General features: G+C 42.5%; 1 protein-coding gene across 1 annotated transcript in view; it reads right to left on the bottom strand.

Annotated features, from left to right (window-relative positions):
- TGFBR3 (transforming growth factor beta receptor 3) overlaps positions 1-26249 on the bottom strand; it is a 178768-nt gene that overhangs the window by 74382 nt on the left and 78137 nt on the right. The window contains exons 3-4 of the mRNA XM_084851937.1: positions 25341-25525; positions 7113-7250 (exon numbers count right to left, since the gene is read on the bottom strand). Coding sequence (XP_084708063.1) covers positions 7113-7250; positions 25341-25525 — 323 coding nt within the window. The remainder of the gene's footprint in view (positions 1-7112; positions 7251-25340; positions 25526-26249) is intronic.

Genomic DNA, 26249 nt, shown 5'->3' with positions numbered 1-26249 from the left:
GAATTGCTATAAATAGAAGTACAGTACACCTCCCCAGAGTAGGGATGAATGTGACCAGGTAACGTGTGTGCCTACTCAGTCTGCTGTCAAGTTGCTAACTGTTGATGGGCAACTTCAAGGCCCCTGCTGGCTCTGCCTTCTTATTATGGTTCTTTATCTTTACTCTGGACTGGACAGTCCTTCAAACAGAGGACACCTTCAAAGAGAGGACTGCCCTCTGTAAAGTAGAACACATGGCCACCCTAGCAGGAACACACAAGAGAGCTGTCTTGCCCACAACAAATCACTGAGTAATCCTTTACATATGACCTTTACTGCATATCCAGACCTAATGATGCTCTGTGGCCACAAAGTAAAGTAGGGGAGTTTCATTGTAGTTTCCATAACAAACAGCCTTGTTCCAGCAGGAAAGACCTTGAGCCATGAAAGTCAAAGGGCTACGGCTTGAAGCAAAAGTTTCCACCAGCTGAGTAACACCTGCAAAGGCCACCTCTTTGACACAAGAATAAAACATAAAAACCATGGCTTCCTGCCAATACCTTCGTGTGGAAACTTGCTTGAAGCAACAACAAAAAAGTGGTAGGGGGGAGGAATTAGCAACTGTGTGGCTGGGATTTCCCTTGCCTTCTAAGACTGTACTAGAGCTTGGAGATATTTAAAAGTTGTAGAAAACACACACACACACACACACATACACACACACTTACTTATAGGTTTTGAATATCTCCACTCTTTAGGAGCTCTGCTAATAAAACTGCTTTGTATCACAAACCAGATATTTCAAGCTCCTCTGAAGATACAGATTTAATTGATTACTTCTTTGTATGAATTTCCTTTTCACTGAAATTGTAAACAGCAAAGGTCACTAGCATTGCCAAATATGGGAAGCCAGAATACTGTCCTTATATGGGTATTTTCATGCGGTACATTTCCCACCCTTAATAACATAGTCTGGCAGGTACTTTCGAGTGGCTAAAGCGGTGGATGGGAACATCAGAGATTTAAATTCAAGTATCAGTTTGGCCATGTGCTCCAATTGTCATTTTACAGTGAGTCCATTCACATTACAACCCATACACACACACACCCCTCTGCTCAGAGTGAGATTGGGAGCAAACAAAGGAAATCTAAGGAAGAAATAAAAGGCAGAAACTAGCAAAATTCAAGAAAAGCTTGGTGAGAAAGCAAAGAACTTATGGGGAAAGTTCTCAGGGATGCATAGGGTACATAGATACAGAAGAAGGCAGGGCTCCTGGCACGCTTGTTAGTTGTGTAGAGAAGGGTATTTCAGAAGGTATCACTTCTCATGCAAGCTGCACCTGCTACAATTCCCTCTTCTAGAGAACTACTAGAGTGCAGGAGCCGTGTCCTCTTTTGCATCTGGCCACCCTGACTGATGTGGCTTCAGCAGTGGGCAAAAGAGAACCGACCAGGAAGATGTGCACCCCCACCCATCTGCTTGGTGAGAGAGAGCAACAGTGCCCTAGCTAAAGAGTTCAAGAAGGTTCCAAAATACGTTCTGTGCTGGCAAAGGATCCCAGTTGTAAGGGGCTACACAAAGACCACAAAAGTCCTCTAACTCTGTGATCTAACTCCTATTTTCAAGCGGAATTGGGATTCCATGCTCAAACAAACAACATCTTCCCCAGCTCAGGTACAAAATTCTACAGGCAGGTGGGGAGATGAGGTAGTGTGTATTATGGACATACAAACTAATCTGCAGTACAATCCTATGCATTTCTACTTAGAAGTAAGTCCCATTGTGGTCAGTGAAACTTATTCCCAGATAAGTATGAACAGGATTGTAGCCTTAGCCAACTAATTCGCTCTACTTTGTGGGTGTGTGCTTTTCATTTTCAGCTTTACCTGAGTTAACTAGTTACTAAAGATTTTAAACAATCTACCTTTCACAATGATTTATTCCTGCTATTAAATCAATCCCTTAGTACAGAAGAACATAATTCATTTCCTAACAAGCCATTAGGTTATGCAGAGGGGAGACACCTTACTAATGTACATACCAGCACTTTCAGTGCAAAACTGGTTTTAAAATCCTCCTAAATAATTGTGAATTTGCTCTCATCAGTCACATTAAAAATACTGCGTTGACATGTTGTAGTTCTAGTCAGTCAACCTTCAACACTGATACATACACAGAGGACACACAAAAACAGTAATAAAGCCCCTAAGAATGTTGTCATCATTTACAAGGATATGTGAAAAAATACAAGTAAAATATGTATAAGAACTAATGAAGCTAAAAAGTCAAAGACAAAATGAATGAAAGATACAAAATGATATATCGCTACCTTACACTTTACATGGAGTTCCATGCTTCTTTTTACAGACCGTTTTAACCAGTTCTCCTCAGGCCACTTCCCCACCAAAATCACAACCTCACAAACTTCTTTTATTGCTGCAAGGGGAAAGATAATTTCATAAAACAGATTAAAGAAGTGCTGTGTGTGCGTGCACGCAATTTTCATTGAGAAAGCAGCCTGCGCATTGAGTTGAATTAATTTATTACTGTCACAAATCAATAAAGTTTGATAAAGACAGAATAAAATACATTAAAAGAATATAGGGAATACAGATAAATGTATAGGGGAACCAAAAGGAAGTTCTGAGTTTACCACAAGGGTGGATGGAGAACCTCAGCCCGGGGGGCCAAATCCTGCCCTCCTGGGGTCCCCTGATTTCCATGTCCCCTTTCCCACAAACACCAGTATTTTGGTCATTCCCTGGCTTTTGTGCAGTTTTTCCCCCATTCCAAAGAGAAATGCCTCTCTTACAGCTTAGTTACTGGAAGTAACAGCTTTAAGCTCTTTAAGAGGTTTAAGGTATTAGTACTAGTGTACAAAGCCCTAAACAACTTGGGATCAGGATACCTGAGAGAGTGCCTCCAACCTGCCCGGTCACTGAGGTCATCAGTGGGCATGTTCCTGATGGTTCCACATGCACCCATGGCCTGGCTGGAATCCACCAGGAAAAGAGCCTTTAGTGTGGTGGCCCCCTTCCTGTGGAACTCCCTGCCTTCACAGGTCAGGCAGGCGCCAATGTTGTGTTGCTTTTGGCGCCTCCTGAAGACATTGTTATTTCAAGAGGCCTTCCTTCAGTGACCAGTTGCGGTTTATTTAAGTTCTGTTTCTTTTAAAATGTTTCAACTGTTTTAATATGATGTTTTATTCTTTTACCGTTGTTGTTCACCACTCTGAAATCTGTGATGTGTAGCAGTATATAAATATTGTAAATAAATAAATAAATAAATAAAACATATGCTGGTATTTTCTTTTTTTAAAAAAACCCTTTGCTTTTTGCCACACCCCATTTGTTTTGGCCACGCTTACCACTGGAATACAGGCCCAGAGAGCTTCTCTGAAACTGAATTTGGCCCTTGGACTGAAAGAGGATCCCCACTTCTGCTTTATCATCTGCTCCCTGATTCGATTCATACTGAAGACAGAAGGAATTTAGCTACCTTATCAGTGAAATAAAGAGGAGTCACCAACTAGACAGGAAAGATATCAGCATTTCAATGGATCTTCCAGGTAGAGATATTACTAAAAGAAGAATCAGCCTCTCCGTGAGTTCCCTATACAAACTGCGTTATAAAAACGACTAGACCAACAGATTATTATGTCTTTCCAGTTCCACAAGGACAAAGTCATTCCCTGAGCAGATTCTTATTAAATCAGCCAGGTGGGAGAGCAGATGGAAAAACGTTAAAACAAGCAAGCATAAATACTCTCTTGTATTTGTAAATAGTTAATGTCTGTAAGTATGACGCTCTTAAAAAAGATGTTCCTTGTACATTTCCATTGACCCATGTATTGGTGGAAGTTAGTATATCTAAACAGACTTAATACATTAGTTTATAAAGCAGCGCTACATGGCATCAGAAAAAATATTTTTCCCCTGGTGTGGCCAGGTTTTGAATATTTAGCTCTTACTACAATTTTTCCAACTCCTGAACCAGGGCTACTGTTCCTTTAACAGTGGAGTGCCAGGGAGAGATTCCACAGGGTCAGCTTTTGCCTTCTCTGCTGTATTCTCTCACAGACTGCCATGGTGACTAAAATGCGTTGGACCCCACATGTCTTGCCAACAGCCTTATTCCTTATGTCTGCTGTAATCTCTAGGATCGACAAGAGTCCTGCTATTAATGCCACACCATGCTAATTTCAAACACCAGTGGGAACGTAGGGAAAAATCCTCTGATTCTGCTCCACATTTACAAAACTTCTTCCTCATAGGCCGGATACCAACAGCTGTATCCAATCTTACTCTAACGTAAGACCCATTCATTTCCATGCTTCTAAGTAGGGCTAATAGTAGATACAACACCAAGTCTGATTCTGCACTGAAGACACATTACATGGGATAATTCTTCTTAGTTGAGGCTGTATGTGCGAGAGAGATTTAATTACTATCTTGTTACCCTATGTAAAATTTATTTATTTATCCAAATAAATAAGCAAATAAGCAAAAAAAAAACCCCGATGGGCTATGCTATCCAAGGTTATTGAGGAACACAGGAAATGTTACACTGGCATGGCATCATGGCCAAGGGTGCAATCCTATGCCTGTTTAGGCAGCAATAAGTCCTACAACTCCAGCATTCCCCAGCCAGCCATGCTGACTGGGACTGATGGAAGTCAAAAATATTTAGAGGGCACCAGATTGGAGAAGGCTAATTTAGGTGTTGCAGGTTCAAGCTCACCTCAGCCACAAACTCACTAGTGGCCTTAGGCAAACCACTGTTTCTCAGCCTCAGCCCTCCACCTGTGATATGAGGAAAATAAAACTGGCCTATCTTACAAGGCCACTGTAAGGATTACTGAAAATATGCATGTAAAGTGCCTTGAATGTATCATTATCATTGGCTATTAGCCATGACAGCTGACAATGGAAATTTATGTTCAGAGGTGGCATATCTCTGATGGCTAGATGCTAAGGACCTATCAGGGGGAAGCTAGCACCATTATGCCCCTCTTGAGATGCTCCTACAGGCACCCAGATAGCCACTGAGACTACTTGGACCTGAGTCACCAAGTCAGTTCTTATGCTTTTCTGTAGCAACTTAACTGAAGGCATTTAATCTGGTTGCCACTTACTCCAGGGTGCTTTTCTTTCAACCTTGAAAGTATAGGTGCTTTTATTTCTTCATCTTTTTATTAGAAGAGGATTTACCTCAGAAGATCGGAGTTACTGGTGGAAAATAACAACCTTTTAATAAAGCAATGTCCTTTCACATTAGCAAGAGAAGCCAGAAAGTCTATGAATCATCTAAGCAAATGCTTCCATAGAGACAGACGCAATAATTTTGACATTCGTACAGTGTGGGACACACTGGGGATATGTGGGACACACATATTTCGCATTCTAGACATTGATGTTTTTATACTTAGAACAATTTTTAAAAATTGGGAACATGCTAGGAAAATGTGTTAAGGATTAAGACTCAAAATACTGCATTTTACAAGTGGATCGGCATGGGACATCCAACGATTAAGCCTAAAAATATCCAGTACAAGGGACTAAAGTAGCTTTCCCTAATCTGATGCATTCCAGATGTGATGCACTACAACTCCTATCATTCCCACTCAGCATAGCTGATTGTTAGGGAAGGCTTGGCTAAAGTAAAACGTTCTGTATCCTGCACATTGGTAGTAGTACAATCCAATTTGAGTAGAGACATTTCTGAATGTTTTGGATATAGGAGAATTTTTGATGCATTTCAAAACTGGGCACCCATGTCATTCACATCTCCGTATAAAGGTCGTTTTCTCCAGAGCCTTGAAATCCAAACTTTCAGCCCCCAAATAATATCGTAGCAGGAGGGGGTTCATATAGTTATTAAATATATTAAAAAGCCAATTCTGTATAGTGTGGCAGCAGCAAAATGTTCACATATGGCATCAGCTATGAGCCTCAAGTCTAGGATCAAAAAAAGTCATGTGTTACGAGTCATCTTTAACATTACATTAGAAAGGTGATCAATAAGCCAAGAAATGAATAAAGTTGGGAAGCCAAACATGAACCATTATAGAAGCATGTGGGATCAAAAGGCCACTTCAGGGTCAAACTACGCATGATGCTTTGAATCCTCTGATGGGAATCTCCCCACCTTCTCTTCTACCTTACCGTAGCCACAGGGACCTGATCCAAATCAGGTCTGTGGCACACTGTTTCATATTGAAAACTCCATCCCATGCTGCTATTTGCCCCTGAAACTGCTAATAGCAGCAATACTAGTTCCCATTAATAAAAAAAATGGATTCCAGGTGCGCTTGGGAAAGTTCTCCCCTCTCATTCGAGTCGAAGATAAGCATCACTTGCCCTATTCAGATCTGTGGGCTATGCCTGACTAAGCAGAATAGGGCCTTGTGCAACTCTTCTGCAACCAGCAACCATAATGTTTGTTTCTGAAATTAGGATGTTAAATAATGAAGCTTTAAGGATTCATCATGAGACATGATATCATAGCCTAAAAATGCAATCCAAACAACCAGTCTGCTTAGCTTTACAACTAGCAAATTTGAACATCCTGGCAAACTACGGAGATTTGATTTACAAAACAGTAGGTAATAGCTGGATCTTTCTGCAGAGGCGGTGTTCCAGTATTTGAGAAGCATACATGACTTCATTCTGGACCTAGTTTTGTGCCTTTAATGAAACCTCAAATGAAAAAAAGCCATCCCACTGTGCACCAGAGACTCAGCACAAACTGATTAGCGTTCTGGTTGCAGACCACACAGCAAGCAAGTTGTTTGCTAGTAACATTTCCTACTGTGCTCCTGGACTTTGGCATTGCTGTTATTGCACCTTCCAGGGCTAATGACCTGTCACAGGCCACACAGCCTCTCAAAGTAGGAAGTGCACTACAGCCAATCATCAGACTATAAGGGCAATTCCATTAAAAAAAAAACACCCTAACCCATTTTAAACAAAAGTTCAAATAAATAACCCAGCAATTTCAAATTGCCCCCAGGAGCCTTTAACCTGAAACCTGATAGCTAATTAACATTTCTTTAGTCTAGCCTCATCAATCAATTGCATATGGTGCCATTATGAAGTGGCTACACAGCCATCAGGAAACCCTGAATACTTACAATGAAAAATCTTAGAATCCCTGGGGCAAGCCTTTCTGTTTTCACCTTCCACACCAAGGGCACAGGAGAGTTCAGTAAGAACACCAATGGCTTCTGGTGGATATGAATGGAAGAAATTGGATTCAAATGTAACGCAACCTGTAAAAAAACACACACACAAAACAGCCACCAATTAAAACATGACTATTCCTTGATTTATCATTTTGAGTGTTCAGAGTCCTTTGCATCCATTATTTCAGTAATCCTTACACATAGCCCTGTTGATAGGTTTATAGTATTATTTCTTATGTTACACTTCGGGTGGGGCTGAAGCTGAGAGCGAGTGACATGCTTTACACCAGGGGTTGGCAACCTTTTTGGGCCACGGGCACATTTGGCAATTTGAGAAAGTGTCATGGGCACCACCACAAAATGGCTGCCACTGGAGGCATGGCAAAGGACTAGTAACCTGCCCAAAGGGCTGAGAACAAGAGGTGGGGGCTGAGCCCTGATACTCCTTTGAACCCAGTTTTCAGCACCAACAGAAACCTATTTCACAGCAATCTCAGCTGCTGGGAAGAAAATGTGTTAATTAAAATAAAAAAAACTGGGAGTGCTGGGGCTCCTTGATCAGTGCCACGAAAGGTGTCCAGGGTTTATTGGTTCCCATGGGCACCATGTCACCTACCCTTGCTTTAGATCACCTAAGTGAATTCATGGCTGAAGTGTCAGGGGTTGGCAGCACTAGGCACATGCTAAGCAGGGAGCTCACTGTCGACTCCCAGAGCATCCTGACCCTGCAGTTTCTCCTCCTGCTGCTTGCTTCCTGTTCAGCTGCCTTGTCCAGGCTAGTCATCAGGGAGAGGAGCAAGGAGAAGGAGCAACACACTTCATTCCCCTTGTCCTTTCCTCCTGGGTGGTGGCACAATTTGGTCAGAGGAACGAGGAAGGCAAGAGAATCAGCAGAAGCAACAGCAATGAGGAGGAAGCGGAGCTACTCAGAGGAAGGGTGCCCTGAGGGCATCTTGCCCAAAGTCTGGAACCAACACTGTCATGAACAAGGGTGGCGGTGAGGCTGAGAGACAGGGCATGGTTAAGACCACCTACTCAGTTCACGACCTAGATGAAATTTGAACCTAGAGCTTGCTAGCTCACAGCTTGCACTCCTGAGGCTTAGTGGGGCTTCCAGATGAACCTTTTATCTTGCAGTCGCCCGGCCCCATTCATGGAGTTCTACCGGAGGGGGCAGATGTCATTGTCTTCCACTTGTAACCCTCTTGTGTTTTCTCACTATGTGTTCCACCTTTTTCAGCCTTCCCTAACTGGATACCTGCCAGATGTTTTGGATCACAACACCCATCACCCCTGGCCACCAGCCATGCTGCCTGGGGCTGATGGGGGTTGTAGTCCGGCACATCTAGAGGGCACCAGTTTGGGGAAGGCTGGCCTTTTTCCTTATCAAAGCAAATCCATTTGGACAGAATGTCTTTTGATTGATAGTGCTAGGAACCCTCTATCTGGAGGCACCCTTGTTCTCATAAAACAGCAGAGAAGGTAGTAAACGAGTTTCTGAACGGGGTGTCCCAGAATCTAGCACAGTGTCAGTTTTTATTTCACATCACCCAGTCTGCCAATTACGTTAAGCAGCAATTGCAAAGGCACTGAGGATCCAATACCAAACTCTCTTGCCCAGCAAATTAGCATTTGAATGGAACCACAGCACCATTACCTGCTGCTCAACACTGAAGTCCCACTGCATAACACGTAGCGAAGGACAGAAGGTGAACACACAACCCCACCATCCTAAAAGCATGCCAGGCTTCACGGAGCCTGGTCTGTATGCATGCAGTTTCTGAATATGTTGTTAACAAGCTTCTATTAGCAGGTTTTGATATTATGGATGTCTGGGTCCTGTGCAATCAATAGAAGGCACAAGGCTCATGAGCCAATTTTGGGGAGAGGAGGATGAAAGAAGCCATTCTCTGCTCAAAGTCTAGGATGTGTGGGCTGAACACTCCTTAGGGAGGACGTCTAGGAGAAGCCTAGCAAGCTCAGGATGCGGTTTACTAGTAAAAGCAATTCCAGGAAAGATTTGAGATAATTTGGATCTTGTGATAGTGCATGGGCAAGCTGTGAAAGACCTGCTCAATGGCAGAGAATCCTCCAGCCATAACCATTTTCACCTAAACCCTTCCCTGCTTGTAAGTGAGCAATTGGGGGGGCGGGCGCATTGGCCTGTACTTATCAATGTTTGGAATACTGGGCAGTTTTCAAAATTCCCCACCCCAACATACTAACATATTTCCTTCAAGGGCCTGTGTAAACAAGGTGGTGGTGTTGTTATTTTAATTTAACTTCCCTCTCACTCCTCTTAGAAATTAAATGCACACCAGGTGACACTGGGTAGGTTAAACAAATTGAGCAACCTGAAGATGCAGGAAGTGTCTGGGGTTAGTCCACTGGGCATGGCAGAATGGGACAGAGTGGTGCCAATAAAGGAGAGATAGTTAAAACCCATCTACACATTCAGGCAAAACATGTGAAAGCAGACCGGAAACTTCAGTTGGTACAAAACATGGCAGAAAGGGTACTGACTTGAATCAGGCTTTGCAATCATATTACACCAGTGTTGTACCATCTTAACTGGCTCCGGTTCATTTCCAGGCTCAATTCAAGGTACTGGTTTTGACCTATAAAGCCCTTCATGGCTTAGGGCCACACAATCTGAAGGGCTGCCTCTTCCCATACATTCCTACCTGGTCCAAGTGCCCCACATACTGAGATTTAGGCTGGGTTCACGTGATCTGCTGACCAAATTGGGTTGTCTCCCCTGCCCCCACATGTGCCGCTTTGGCACCTGGCATTTCCTTAATTACTTGCTATGTTGTCCGAACCTGGCATGGAGGGGGGTGGCTTCTAACCCATCCCACAACCCCTACAAGCCATGGGTTGTGCGGTGGGTTAGATGCCAGCCCTGCCACGTGCCAGGTTCAGACGACACAGCAACCCGCAAAAGGCTGCAGGTAATTAAGCAAATAGCGGGCATGGGCAGGGCCAGGGGAAACAACCCATATTGCGCAGTTTCCCCCACTGATCATGTGAACCTGGCCACAGTGAGTGGCTACTTGGGAGTGGACCTTTTCAGTGGTATCCCCGCACTGGTGGAATGCCTTCCCCAGAGAGGTCTGCATGGCACTTACTTTACTGATTTTTTGCCACTAGGCAAAGACCATTTTATTCTCTTAGGCCTTTTAACTTGCTATATGATCTACTGTCCAGATGTATCATAAAGTTGCATCTTAGAGCTGTTTTTATCTCCATGGATATTTTTCAGTCTTTTAAATATTTGTTAAAGTAGCATCAATCATACAATGCACCATCTACATTCTGAAGTTGTACAGTCCCAGGAAGACTGTAATATATGCTTTTAAAAAAATGCATGCACCAGCCCAGCCCAAAGGAAGGTACAAAAATAAATGTACTTTTAGTTAAAATGTAAATGGCAGTTTCATTAGAAAATTAGTTCCATTTTTCCAGTATGGATATAGCAGTAGATAAGAACTGCAGAGGCCTAGTTATTAGAGGAGTTGGAGTTCACTGTACATATTTTGTAGCTAATATATCTTGGACATGAAGAATGGGTATTATTTAGTGAATAATATTTCTATGGGTTTTACATGCCTATGCAGTTAAGGATTTCTTTCAAAAGAGTGTTGCAGACACATACGATATCAAGGAGGTAAAGACAGCTGCAAATTTTCCGTTTCCCTGGAGATACCACTTTCATGGAAGACCGAGCATCACCACAGCAACCAAACTACAAAAACAGACCATGGGCTCGTGCGCCATTATTCTGGCAAAGTAATTTGTATTATAGGAACAGACTGGGGCACAAATATTGAAAAATGATCAAAGTAAAAAAAGGGCTGGTGAAGTATAATTTGGTTTTGCTGACTTTCAGGCCTCAAATCACATGCTCACAAATGTTATGAAAGTTAATGCCCAAGGTTTTCTAATGCTGAACTAACCACTCTAGTGTGAAGGACTCCAGATTAATTCACAGCACATTTTTCCAAAACAACCATTACAAATTTGCGCTAATAAACCAGGGCAAAAATATATCAAGTTACAGTGCCCATATTGAGACAGCTGTTCAGAAAAGCATAAGAGAGAAAATGGACTTCTAAGCCTAAGAAGTTTCAGGCTTTATATCTTCAAACCACAAAACGAGATAATTATATCACGAAGGGGCAGTTATATAAACCTAATTAGCTGCTCAGGTGCAACGAGAAGGGCAATCCGTTGCTTTCTGGGTTAGTCTATAAAGTATGTCACACTTTTTCAGCTCTTCTAAACCCTTGCCCAGCCTTCTCCAACCTGGTGTCCTCCAGATGCTTTGGACTTCAACTCCCATCAGCCTGGGCCAGCATGGCCAATGGTCAGGAATGCTGGGAGTTATAATCCAAAATTTCTGGACGGCACCAGGCTAGGGAAAGCCACCCTACCTCACCACACTTTGATACATTTTCACCAATACCACCTGTTTGCTACACCATTATCCACTTTTAACATATGGACAGCCAACAAGTCCCATTTCTACTGCCACTAGTCTCCTCACAAGCTGGTCTTGCCTCTTGCTTAGCAATTGGGGGGGGGGGGCCTGAGTTCCCCAAGTGCTGCTCCCTAATATATACTACTTCATCAAAACACTCGATTTTTGCTAATTATTGCCCTGGATGAATTCCTCGTTCAGTTTTTATTTTATTGAAGTTTGTTGACACACAATTCTCCCTTCATAAGCTGCAGCTGTAGCACGGTTACTATTTATTGTGGACAGATCTGCTGCAACATGAACAACTAAAAACAAAACATTAAATGGATGACAACTCTACGCAGAGCTAGGAACCAGTAGCCAACAGAAGGATGCAAGCAATTTGAGACAATTTTACCAGATCTGCACAGCGCTCACTAGCACAAGAGCGCTCAAACTATGTTTGTAAGGAAGCAAAAAACCTGCACAAGTGTGGCAAAGCAAAGGTATGCAATTGAGTTGATGGTATTAGAAGCGTCTTGGGCCCAGAATGATCAAAAAAGCCATGACATGGTTTGATCTCCTTGTCAAATGTAAAAGGAGGGGCTGTAGCTCAGTGGTAGAGCTCCTCCTTTGCATGCAGAAGGTCCCAGGGTCAATCCCCAACATCTCCAGGCAGGACTAGGAAAGAATCTTGCCTGAAACCCCAGAGAACTGCTGCCGGTGTCGACAATACTGGGCTAGATGGACCAATGGCCTGACTCAGTATAAGGCAGCTTCCTATGTAAAATATACAAAAACACAGGATTGTAGCCAAGGTTAGTCCTACTTAGAACAGACCCACTGACATGAGTGAGACTTAAGTCAGACTAACATTGGATGCACCCCACTGTATATATGTATCTGCCTCGTAGGCTCCCTGCACTGCAAAGCGGCAAAAAAAAATTATGGCCAATAGGGCCAAGCACAGGCTCTAACTGGGAGCACAAAGCTTGGCTTTGCCTCTTAACTCAAGATTCCCATTAAAATTAGCTTGGAAACACCTAAAAAGAAGCCTGTGTTTTCCCTAACAATTGGAGGAGAAGATAGGACAACTCTCCTTCTAAGTAGTTTCAAGGAGCCCCGAAGGAAGGGGAAAAGAGCACTGGCCAGGTGGGGAGGAGGGCAAAATGACAACTTTCAGATGGCCATGTTCTGACCACCGGTTGCCAGCCTTCACCACTCTGCATTGTTCTGTTTACAATATTTTTAAACATATATCATGTCCTGAATGTATCTCTATACTACACAATGTATCACAAATAATGTGAGTCCCATTTATTCAGCTGTAGTGGCAGACGATTTATTAACAGTATGCAGTACTTAAAAATCGGTTCTGGGATCAAGTTACAGTTTCTTAGACAACTTTGGCCCCAACGAGGTATATTTTATCATCGAAAATCACCAGAAGTTACAGTATGTCAAACAATTATCTTTGGTGTCTCTTCTAAATACCATTATTCTCTAGTTATTCCTTTAGACGTACAAAATACCCCAAAGCCAAATGAAGAACTCTTAGGGAAAAAATGTATCCCTCCCTCCGCCGTCCATCATCTTAGCACATGCAAACTCCACCAAATTTGCTTCTAACAATGCTGCAAAATTAACTGCTGTCAATGCTAGAGCCTTGAAAGCGTTACAGAAAAAAGTATGTTTTGATATAGCAAGAAACACATCATACTACAATGAACATATATTTCCATATGTGGAAAAAATAGTATTTGCACTTAATTTTTAACAGATGCTTCACTGAAGGAAGAAACCCACATTTTGACAAGTGCTTATCGGATAGACAAATCGTAGAATGGCAAATTGAAAACACACTCAAAATAAGAGGCGCGTAAGTTATCCCTCACAAAAAGGGAAAAGAGAGACACGCGTCACACAAACATGCCAGGGTCCTACACAGGCAGGCCTGCAAGTGGTCAGTTCAAAGGGCCACAATCCAAGTCAGTCTGAAATCAAGGTCCAGAGAAACAAATATCAGAAAGGGGGGGGGAGGCAGGTGCGCAGTCAAGAAGTACTTCTTCACACAGCACATAGTTAAACTACAGAATTCGCTAGCTGTGGTGATGGCCACCAACATGGATGGTTTTAAAAGGGGATTAGACAAACTCATGGAGGATAAGGCTATCAATAGTTATTAGTCACAATAGATATTACCTCCAGTATCAGAGGCAGTATGCCTTTGAATGCCATTTGCTAGGGAACATGAGGAGAAGGGTGCTGTTAAGCTCATGTCCTGGTTGCCATAGGTGTCAGGTTGGCCACTGCAGGAACAGAATGCTGGACTACATGGGCCTTTGGTCTGTTCCAGCATGGCCTTCTTACGTTCTTATGTTCTTATCAGGCAGATGGATCCCAAAATGGCACTGCCTTTTGCCATTACAGGTGACAGCACCTGGTAACCTTGGACAGACACCAATGCCACATTGCCCCAGCAGGGCCCACTGCTAATGCTCGCCCTGGGTCCCCCTTAAAAAATTTTTTCAGGCCTTGCACCAAGTCTCGCTCCATTTTAATTGCCCCCCCCCAAAGCAACTCTACATTGGAGGCATTGTGAGGAATGAAAATGGAGGCCAGACCCATCCTCCTGATGTTACTTGGAGTACTGTTGCTATTGAACTCCACGTAAGCCCACCACAACCCAACCGGACCCTTTTTTAAAACCCTGAAATTTCAGTTCCAGTTAGGGTGGCCATGTGTCCTTTATTGTCCCAGACAGTCCATGATTTTAATGGACCATCTGGGATCCAAATCTGTCCTCTGAAAACCTGGGTTTCTGGGGGGACAGAGCTGGGGGATGCACCCACTGGCACTGTTTGTTTTCAGTGGAGTCACAGGCTCCACTCACCCAGTCACAGGCTGCTGCAGCTGAGGTGGGGCTGCTACTAGCTGCTTCTTTCCTTGCAACAATGGCAACTGTGCACTGGGGAGAGTAGGACCGAAGAGGAAGAGAGGAGGAGTGAGTGTTGCCTGAATTTCCCAAGGGCACGCAGAGGCTTCACTTGGCGTGCCAACAGCTGAGTTGCCAGTTTGCCTCTGGATTAAAATAAAGTAAAAGAAAACAAGAAGGACCACCAAGTCTTGTCTCATAATAAGATACACACCCCATCCCCAATCTTTGCTGGGTGTTTAAGGGGAGGCTTAGGCCACTGGGCTATTGACAGAGCGCCTTATTTCCCTTTCCCCTCAGGAATGACCACTAAGCTTGCAATCCTAAACCTAGTTTACAGTAAATCCCACCAAAGAGAGCGGGGCTGGTAGCAGCAGCGGGTGGGGGGATTCTAGGAGCCTGTACATACACCTTTCTTCAACTCCAGATGAGAGGGGAGGTTCTACCTCTTACCTCTCTCTCTTCCCACAAAGTCCAGTCATAATTTGATGCATCACCTGAAGGAAACTAATGAGGGGTATATGAGGAACATTTGGAGGCGATCTTGGGGTGGGATGAAAATTGAAAAATGTGGGGTGATTTAGATGGGAAATGGGCTTGCCTTCTGTGACATTTAGATTTTATTTATATTTATAACACTTCTATACCTCCCAATAGCTGAAGCTCTCTGGGTGGTTCACAACAATTAAAATCACACAATTCTAGTAATTCTTTCTAAATGGGCATATATGCATATAAATTAGCAAATGCAAATTTGTGCACACTCTCTCCCTTTCTCTCTTTTTTTTTTAGTGGTGCAAAACCTTTGTGTATGTGTGATGTTTAAGTGGCTAGGATACCAACATTTCTCAACAGATCCTATGCTTGTATATATAATAATCCTGCAAATTCATAGAACACACAAAGTCCTGCCTATAATAAATGGAGCAAATAAGTGGCAGTTCTAGCCAATGTTACAAACAGTCTCCAGCTAATGGTCACCAGCTTTTCTAGGTAATCAAAGCATCACTAGAAGCACAAAGTAAGACCCACTGGATTCACCATGCATAGCTAAGGGTTGCAGCCTTAGCTTGGTATTAACACCTGCCCTTAGCAACCACAAACTTTTTAAGTGGAGTGAATACACTGTATATATTAAGCCAGGAGTTTAGACTGAGACCACCAAAGTTACTGTTTCTGTGTCTTAAAGCAGATATTTATTTGAGCTTTTAAAAATGAAATACAATCACCTGCAAAATCTTTTGGTTTACAAAATGATCATATACAATCAAAAACGATCCATGTATCTCAGCTCACCACAGCACACAGTGGTCAAAAGGATTCTTGCATAGTCCAAAGCACCCTCAGGAGGCAAAGACTGTCTGCTACCCATTAAATAGAACACATTTGCTTGTTTTAATTCTATTTAAAGTTGCAAGGGCAACTTATGCCAACTCCCCACAGAGATCAAGAGACTGCTCTCCATAGAGCTACAGCATGGGGCCTGGTCTTTTTATTTTTGCAAAGCTTTTACTACAAAATCTGAAATTTCAAAGATCAACACTACCTTGCTCGATCCATTAATAATAGCAGAGAGCAAGTAACAATACAGAAATGTAAAGCAAATAACCACATTTTTTGTGCAGCTGTATTTTTATACAACATATTACTCTGTTGTTGAGAGAGAGTCTGTGAGAATTCAAAGTTTCAATGCCCATCTGCTGTCTGAACTGGTTCAGTCCAGGAAAAACCTCACCACTTGATCATGTTGGTTGAATGAACTGCCCCAGTGGCAAAATAATGAGTACACTTTGTTATAAAAAGGTGGAATAACAATCATTTATATAAAATGAAATAGAAGTTATTCATTCAAAGGACTTTGAAGACTTTACTGACCCCCTCTGAAGAAGCAACAGAGTCCAGGCATGGAAAACTGCCAGGAATTTCATGAACGCCCTGGATGGTTGCAGAGGAGCCAGAGTAACTGCATATGTGCTTCCTCCATTGAGTCTTAGATTAAAGGGAGCTGCTCCCTTGGAGCTATGGAAACATGCAAATGCCTGACTGCCAAGTCACTGCCAGGCCAGCTTATCCATGAGTGTACCTATAAATTGGACAGTCCAGAGCTTGGGCAGGAAATATGGCAAAATCCAAAAGCATTCCCATCCACTAGACAGGTCAAAAGGTTTAGATACCACCTGGGCAACCCTCGTGATAATTTTTATTTTGTATATTGGTAGCTAATTATCTTCCATTGTGCAGCTCCTGCTGTGTATAATCAGCTAACCTTAACTTAACCAATAGCAACGAAACTCCCTGAGTTTCTAGTCATTCCTCAGAGTCAAATTGTTGCTCCCTTTGTGCTGCCCTATCCTGAGTCCCAATTACTTGGTTAGCCATAAAACTGTTAATGATAATTATGCTGGTATAAAAACCTCATTTGGCATCCACCACTCAGAAGCCTAATTTCTAGAGACCCTAGGGAAGGAACTGTGCACCCTGGAATATGACACCAGTAGTAACTCACACTAACAAAATGTTAGCATGGCATCCCATACTCAGCAAAAATGGTGCCTGAAAATAGGGGCTGTCCCAGGGAAAGAAGGACAGTTAGTGATGATTCAGATGTAAATGATCTCGGCTTAATAAAAACATGATTTATTAAGCTGAGAACAGGGTGCTAGTACTGTGCACTGCCCCTTTTCCTCCTGTGCCAGCTTCTGGGCTTCTATTGTCATTAATTTAAGCCAGTTTCCAGTTACATCTGAAACAGAAACTTATGATTTAATCCTGGTGGACCATCCAGTGTAGGAAATCAGGATCAGTTCCTGGTATCACCTGCTGGTTAGTAAGCTAAGATTAAACCATCATTTCCCATTTCAGATGTAACAGAAAACTGTGGCTTAAACTAATCACAACAGAAGCCCTGAAGCAGGCACAGGGTGGGAAGAACAGAGGGGCAAGTGGGGAGTGCGCAGACTTGATGTTTGTTCTCAGCTTAATAAGACATGGTTGCTACATCTGAACTGGCCTTGGAATGAGTGTTGCACAGACTGAAGAAAGCAGACAACAGGGTTTTCCATGTTTGCCATTGCCATTGTCCTTGTCTACTTTGATAATGGAACAATGTGGCAGGACCAAAGGGCAACAGCCATATTGGCTTGACTTTAAAATTCTCCAGTCCTCCCTTCTGCCACTTTGAATCGTGAATAAACGTATCTCTGTTCTACTCACAACTAGCTATTTTAAAGTGTTGCTGCAGTTATAGGAGCAAAGTTGTAAATCACGTTTATCATGTCCAAGCATAGACAAACATTTTCTCCCCTCAATTATAAACAAAGGCATTTATCAGCATTCCTGAAAAACTAAACTAAACAAGAAGGTATTTACAGCCCAATCCTATGCAAGTCTACTTGGAAGTAAGTCCCTCTAAGTTGAATGGGTGTTACTACGTGGTAAGTATGCACAAGATTGCAGCTGTCGTCCATTACAAAATGTAAAATGCTGAATACCTTTAAAGTTATTTCAACTAATACACCTCGACAGGTCACTTAACAGGAACAGTTTTTGACTCTGCTAATTATAGAGCTGTGTTTTTTTTGCTAGAATTCCTTGGAAGAATATTGGCATTTCTGTCCAATTAAAGGTCAGTTCAGTCCACAAATTACGTACTTATCCAGCTGGGTATGAGGGAGGTAGATCACTTTACAGGTGCGTTTCAGAAGAAGAAAAACCTCAGTCAAATGCAGGAAATGTCAAATTTAGAATGAAAAGTTATGTTGGAAATGTAAAACAAAGGTTTTTTTCCTCCTTTTAGAGCCAGCAGAAAAGGCTAGTATATGAGTCATGAGAGAATGAAAACATTTGAGCTTTTGAGAGTGGGATCTGGTAGGAATGTCCATATTTCAGTATTACAGGATGAGAAGAAATGCGGTGTGTATGTTGGAGTAAAAACTTGTGGCACCACATTTCTACTGATTCCTCCCCCATCTCCACTATAAACTAGGCAACTCAAGCGACAGATATCTGGGGCTAAAGTTTTGAAGCATATTTAGCTGTTACACGTAACAGCCAGCTACGGTTTGCCCCCATAAGCTCAAGCAAGTGCAAGCCTGAAGCTTGCATGCTCGTTCCTCCTCCCTTTCCCTCTTCCTTCATATGCAAGAGAAGGAGATTAGAAGCTTCCTATCCTGCATAGTAGCAAACTATAGTTTGCCATTATGTTAAAACACAGCAAATATGGTTTGCTCAAACCATAGTTTCCCCCCAAACCAGAATCCCAGTCCAGTTTGATCCTGATTTAGGGTCCTGTTTGCAAGCAAACTACGGCTTGCTCCAGTTGGACACAATGGCATACCCTACTTTGCCACTAAACAGAAGTAGAAGTTTCTAATTCCCTCCCTTTTGTGAAAAGAGGAAAGGGGAAGGGGAAAGCCTTGCACTTGCTTGTAACCATGGTTTGCTTGTAACATGCCCATAACCATGGTTTTCTCAGGATCATGCGCTTCCCATTCCTTTTTGGAAAGAGATTATAAAGCTTCCATTCCTGGTTTGTTTAAACTGCAGATTCCTGTCTTTATCCTGGTTTAACATCCTGGCTTGTTAACCAACTGTGGTCTGCAATTTCCCAAGGTTGGACAAAATCGGAGAGTATAGTTTGTAATAAACCAGGATGGAAGCTTTGCATCTCCTCTCCTTGTGCCCAAGTCTCATGCTGCCACCCCCACCCCAACCCGGTTTGTTTTAATGTCTGAATTGGGCCAAAGCATTATTTTGTTGTATCCTCTGATGACTTGACCATGAATGGATTATTGCTTGCCATTACTGTGTTGGCCCCAGTTTCAATATAAATTTGAGCAATTTCTAAGTTCTCCCCATCTCCTACTCGCAAAGAGATCCCAAAATATTTCTGAAGCAAGTCAGCAAATGCTAGACAGTTTTATTTTTAAAAATGCACTTATATTTTCCTTTTGTGCTTTGGTATGATCTGAGATGCCCATCCAGCATTTTTCAGAAAGTATAACTACTTCTTCTTATATAATTTCCACTGCCCTATTTTTAAGGCAAAAAAAAGAGAGAGAGAGATGTGGTTAAGGCGCACTCCGCCTGAAAGTAATTGGTTCTTATCTCTTTAAGAGTAAACTATGATTAGCCTGATGTTTCTGTTGGACACAAAGCTCTAAACAGACTTCTGGCCCCCATACGACCTCCTTTGAAAGTTCTGGTGGTTAAACCCAAAAAGGATTCCAAATTCAATGACCAGTAATTTTTGAGCTGGCTTAGGAAATAACCCAGAGGATACTTCAGTCCAGAGTAAATAAGAACAGGCCACATTAAACAAGACTGGGTTTTCTGCATAGGCAAGATCTATTCATTGGGTAAAAGGGGCTATAGAAGGTTGTTTTTAATATATAAATATAGCAAAAACACTGTGAACTAATCAAGGCAATTAACCTATGGTGTGACATCATTAAATGACTCACACTTCTTACTTCCAGCTATTGCTGTACAGATAACAGCATAGAAATTAGCAGTGATTCTGAATGAGATCAGAAAATCTTCCTTAACAATTGCATGAGTGAAATAATGGAAAAGAATCAGTCACAGGACCCTCGGCACTTTTGAAAAGTACCTAGATAAATTTATGACGAACAGTACTGTGTGATGAGTTTTTAACGTTCTATTTTTATTGTGTTTTTATCATTCTTAATATCATACCAGTTTTATGTGGTTTATTGCTGAATCCACCTTGGGAGAGCTTCTGTCCTGAAAGGCGGCCAAGATGTATTTTCAATAAATAAATAGCGCTACTATGATGTGTCAGGATTAGGATTGCAACCAGTGTTAGTCCTACTTAGAGTAGACCCATTAAAATTAATGGGGCTGAATTTAATTGTCTTCATTCACACACAACAACCTAGGGGTTGTTGTCATGAACGTGGCAGCGTGCTCATGCACGCCATGCAATCGCTCCGCTCTTTTAGCGGTTTTTAAACTGACACTGGATGGCCCTCTGTCAGGAATGCTGTAGCAGTAGAATTTCCTGCAACCAGATTACAACTGAGGTCACCTCCAACTCTCCCTCTATGATTCTATAATAAAATATGACTGGTTATATTTTCCTGTCAAAGAAATAGGCAATCAGAGGGGATATACCCAGCCCTGGAACCACTGGAAGCAATAACGATATAGAAGGGACCAGAAAAAAACACACATCCTTAACACACTCACTTTTGTTCTCCCAATACAGGGATGCAGGGACAACTCTAAAGCCAACAAAGGCAAATCAATCCTACTCACACACACACACACACACACGCAGAAGAGCCATAATTCTACTTAGCCTAAGCATTCCTAACTCAGAGATCTAAACAGTCTTAGATTGCAATCTATACCCACTTACCTGGAAGTAAGCCCCATTGGCCTCAGTGAGATATTTCTGGGCAGACATGTATAGGATTAGAGTAAGAGATATTGAAGAAACTCAGAAAGATCTTAAATCTTAACAACAACACACCCTTTTTTATTCCCCCTGCCCTCCAATTATATTGTTTTTCTAAGCACAACTGCAAAATTAAGGCAATCAGATAGAAACAGAGCTTAAGCATCTTTAACTGAAAATAGCCATGCTGCAGCATTACCTTTCTATTTCTCAGGCTTTATAACTCAAGTCTCACCAACCAGCAAATATTTCTGATGCAGCTCTGGAAACACTTCAAAGACCATACATTTTCCAGCTATTTGCAAACACTTCTCCATAATATTTTATTGTGTGGGCACAAATAATTTTGATTATCTTCATCAGAGGCTCCATGCTTGCAATATGTTGGTTTAAAAAAAAAATAACGCCACATACTTCCCCAATCCCCTGCCCCTATGGTTATGTTTGAGAGACTTTTGTTTTCTACATGTTCTAAGAGAATGTCAAAAATGTAACCACAATATGTTGTATATTTATGAGAATGAGGATAACGGTGGGAGAATGTTTAATGCATGAGACCTATGAGGGATTTGTTGCGAGACAGCATTTGCACTCCCTCTCAACATGTAAGGCATATGTAATTTAGCAGAACCTATGGCATGACAAGTTTAAGGAACAAAACAAGACACACACTTCTAAAAAGATGACAGGTGGAATGTATTTTTTTAATTAAGATCTTCCGCACCATGCTTGTGAGATCACTGAGTGCATGTGCAGGCTTGCTTGCCAACTCTTTACATGTGAGCAGAGGTAGACAAACAAAAAACGGGACAGAAAACACTGTTTATACTCCAAGATCTTGGAAGCATCTTACAGTCAACATAAAAATCTCTGCCTTTGCTAAACAGATTGGCAGGCAACAGGAAGCTGCAGAAGTGATGAAGCAACTTCTCTCAATGTGAAGTGATGGGAACCTTTCCTCATATCTGGGCACTAAGCCTCAATCTTTACAGTGAAGGTAAAGATAACCTTTGCTCTGCTTTTGTTTTCAGACATCTATCCGATAAGCAAACTGATCTGATCTAACCCAGTTGTTTACACTCTTATTCTCCCCACTGTTGCCAGCAAGCTCTTTCCTAGCTTCCTGCTCATTTTCTCAACCACCATCCCTAAAGGCTACGATCACCCAGCTTTGAGAAGGATATAGGAAACAAATTAGACTGCAGATGTGGAATGTGCTATACAACAGTACGCAAGAGGCCACTATATAGCACTCTCAAAAACACAAGGAAGACAGGTTCAGAAAACTCTCTTTGGAAAATCATCTTAGGTGAGCTACTAAGAAGCAAGGCAGCTGCCTCATCATAGATACCAACCTGTGACTTAGAGTCTAGTATCATCTGTACTAGAGAAGTACAGAAGTACCGGTGGTTTCCTGTATGGGTTGTAGATTTGCTCGAAATTTAAAAATGGTTTAGAGGGGAGTTAAGGCACAATGGGTGGAACCCAAAGTCACATGAGTGGAAGTCTGCTCATGCAATGGGACTTTTCTTTTTCCCCTCTCGTCCCCTTCTGGGGCCCACCTATCTTCTCTGGGGGGGTCCCCCAACCCTCCAAAGCAGATATGGATGACACAGGTGGGTTGCAAGGGGGTGGGGGAGAACTAATTGAATACCACCCCATATTGAGAGCTACTGGCACTGCATGCCCTGAGGACCCTGTGGGCCACAGTCCTGCACAAAGATAGGCGTACTTAAGCCCTGACTCTAAATGACTGTGGCCTTAGTGGTTTCTAAGTACTGGAGTATTTGAGAGAAACTCTTCTGACTGGAAATCAATAACTTATCTGGAACCTTCTGATTGCTGCTCAAAGTCATGGCAGGTAAGATTTTTAAAAGAAGCCAGTTAACATCCTGGATTGTGTTTCTATCAGGGAAGGGGCTCTGGGATATACTGATGAGGCCAGGCCCCTCAGCCACCCACATCCCATGGCCTTGGTCCTGGTTCCCATCCATCCTGAATATTTGTAGTGGCAAATCTTTGTGTCCCTAAAGAAAACATCCCTGCAACACCATCCTTGCTTGTGACAATTTGCTGGCACAGTGTTCCATATCAAGAGTGTAATACTACACAAACTTGGAAGCAAGTTGTTTTGAAAGCAGTGGGATACATCATGAATCTAGGTGCTCAGGATTGGGATCATGACATTAATTTTCTGGCCCCACAAACCTGAGTAATCGCCTGTTGCTCATTCTGCTCTCTCCTCTCAGCTGAGTTCATCATACATACTAGTTCACCATGGAACATTTCTAGGGCATGTGCTAGAGATGTGTGCTGTCATGCTCGGAAATATTTCTCTCTTTCTCTCCAGCAGTTCTGTTTTGATCTATCTTCAGAGCAAATCACAATACTGCACAAGCTTAACATCAAGAAAATGTCTCTTCCTTGCTTTATTTTTCATAGCAACTAGAACAAAGGTTTATTTGCTAATCCCTTGACACGAAGCCTGCATTAATGACTCATTTACACAGTGCACAAGAGCTACTGAAGTTAGCAACACTTGCTTTCTGAACAGTATTCCTCACCAGTTAAGAACTGAAGACCCATTACTGAGGCTAAAGGAATATGAATTTAAATATATGTTTATAGTGATTATGGAAAGCTTCCTAGAATATTAAGGATAATTTACAACACAAGCAATTTTGCTTTGAAGAAAGGGAGATCCTCCTTTCAGTCAAAATCTGTTTCTTATTGTTCTTCCCTCTCTCTCATACCTTAAATACACATATTAGAGGTGAAGGAAGAACTGGCTGCTCTGGAAACTTGAAGAGTTCTAGGTCCTAGCGCAGGTTAAAGGAGCTGCAGGATGAATGCCAAATATTTGTCAAAGTATTCCAATTTAGGGTGCAATCCTATGCATGTTTAGACATAAAAAAGTCCTACAACTCCCAGCATTCCCCAGCTAGCATTGTAGGGCTTTTTTCTGTCTAAACATGCATAGGATTGTGCCCTTAGAAACTGACTACAAGAAAAATTGTAAGAGATGCTTTTTAAAAAAACAACAGATGCCACTTTGGAATGAGGGCATCTACAGCAGAGAAGTGGCATGGGGAAGAAGGCTTAACTCTTTCTCAGTGGCCATTTCTCTGCTCCACGTCTCCCCCCAGCCTTGCAAATACGCAACTGAATCTCTGCTGGCGAGGGGGAACATGCTGTGGGCGTATTTGGAGGAAAGAAATGGTGGGTGGAACAAGAGCTAAGCACCACTCTCTGTCACCACTTCTCCACTCTAGATTCCCTCTCCAAAAGCAGCTCCTCATTTTTAAAACAAACAGCAACAGAGATCTCTTATACACTGGGTGCTCTCTCTCTCATAACACTAGAAGCCAGGATCATCCCATGAAGCTGATTGGTAGGAGATTCAGGACAGATAAAAGGAAGAACTTCTTCACACAGTGCATAGTTAAACTATGGAATTCACTACCACAAGATGTAGTGATGGATGCCAATTTGGATGGCTTTAAAAAGGGGTTAGATTAATTCCTGGAGGAAAAGGCTCTCAATGGCTACTAGTCTTGATGGCTATGTGCTACCTCCAGTACCAGAGGCAGTGAGCCTATGTACACCAGTTGCTGGGGAACATGGGCGGGAGGGTGCCGTTGCACTCGTGTCCTGCTTGTGGGTTTCTGGTCAACAGCTGGTTGGCCACTGTGTGAACAGAATCATCAAGATGGACCCTTGGTCTGATCCAGCATGGTTATTCTTATGTTCTTATGGTGTTAGCCTCTAATTCAACAAAATCCTTTCAACAAATAAGAGAATTGGTGTAGTGTAGTTAAGTAGTTAGAGTGTTGGACCAGGAATTGGGACATTTGGGTTCAAATCTTTGCGCTAAGACACAAAGCTCACTGGTGACTTTGGGCAGGTCACTCTGTCTTAGCCTTATTTACCTTACAGGTTTCTTGTGCGGATAAAACAGGGGAGGGAGAAGCCTGTTACCATATACACCACCTTGAGCTCCTTGGAGGAAGGGGAGGGTAAGAATTTAATAACAAATAATGAATAAATTATCTAACTTAGTAAAATCTGTTTGGGTCCAGATTAGTTAAGGGGCCCACCATCTTGGTTCCTGCTCAACACAGAGCCTATCCTAGTCAGAGGCAAGGGAGTGCTGTCGAGAGACCTTGCAGGATCCAATGTGAGGCATGTCCCAGAATGCATGTGGGTGGTCTCTTAGTTTGCATAACGTGCTCCCTTCCGCTCTGCACCCAGCCAGCCATGCCTCCACCAGCGCTCCCAAACACTGATGGTGTCCTCTTAGGCAAAGTTGGCTAAAGGGCCCCAAATGGTGACACTGAAGCAACAGCATCATCTCCCCTTTACCTCTCTTTCATGGTGCCCAAAGCCTTCTTCAGGGCTCCTGAGATTGAGGACGTGAACTTCCTGTGGCAATCCAGCAGTCCCTTTGCTTGCACAGCCAGATAAGACAGTAAAGCTCTCGAGCAAGGCTTGAACTGGGTGCGAACTGTTGACAGGCGACAATACACACTCATTTGTAGGCACAGGACCTGCAGAGGAAATGACAAAACAAACATCGTGTTGAAGGAAAAGGCTCTAGCATACATTAAACTGGGGCACAAGTTAGTTTCTCCTTGGCAGTTTGAGATGTATTATAATAAGGTTCCAAGCTGATAATATGCAAATTACAAACAGCAACAAGAATAATATTAATGAAACACATATTAATGCAATCAATCAAAAATCAAACATACTTTTCACTCATTGAACTTAATGGGAGAGTGCCCAATTAAGTGCATAAAGCTGCAATTCTACGCTTACATTCCTGAAAGCGGTAGAACTTACTTCTGAGTAAGGCAATTTAGGATTGTGCTATAAGGACGCGATCCTATGCACTCTTTCTTGGGAGTCAATCCCATTGCACTCAGTGGGGCTCACATCTGAATAAGAAGCTAGGATTAGACCGAAAAATCATGTATGGAATGTATAACTCAACCCTAAATTCATTTCCATCCTATGGGAAGCTTCCTATACTGCCCCACACTAGCAGAATGGACCATCAGTGCAACAGGAACTAGCAGTTCCTGAAACAACAGGAAATGAGCATCAACATTCATTTCTGAAATAGGGCAGGTCAGCAGAGCTCCCGGAAGGGAGTTCCCGGAAGGGAGGGAATCTGCCCCATTCTGTAAATGAGTGTTGCCACTAACTTCTGTGCTTATTTCAGGAACCACTAGTTCCCGTTGTGCTAGCAATCCATTCCACTAGCACAAC

This window comes from Heloderma suspectum, chromosome 4, assembly GCF_057233095.1.
Source record: "Heloderma suspectum isolate Gila_16-S chromosome 4, 16-S_ref, whole genome shotgun sequence".
In the NCBI taxonomy this organism is placed as follows: domain Eukaryota; kingdom Metazoa; phylum Chordata; class Lepidosauria; order Squamata; family Helodermatidae; genus Heloderma; species Heloderma suspectum.
The sequence above is the reverse complement of the archived record's forward strand: the minus strand, read 5'-3'. Positions and strand labels throughout refer to the sequence as shown.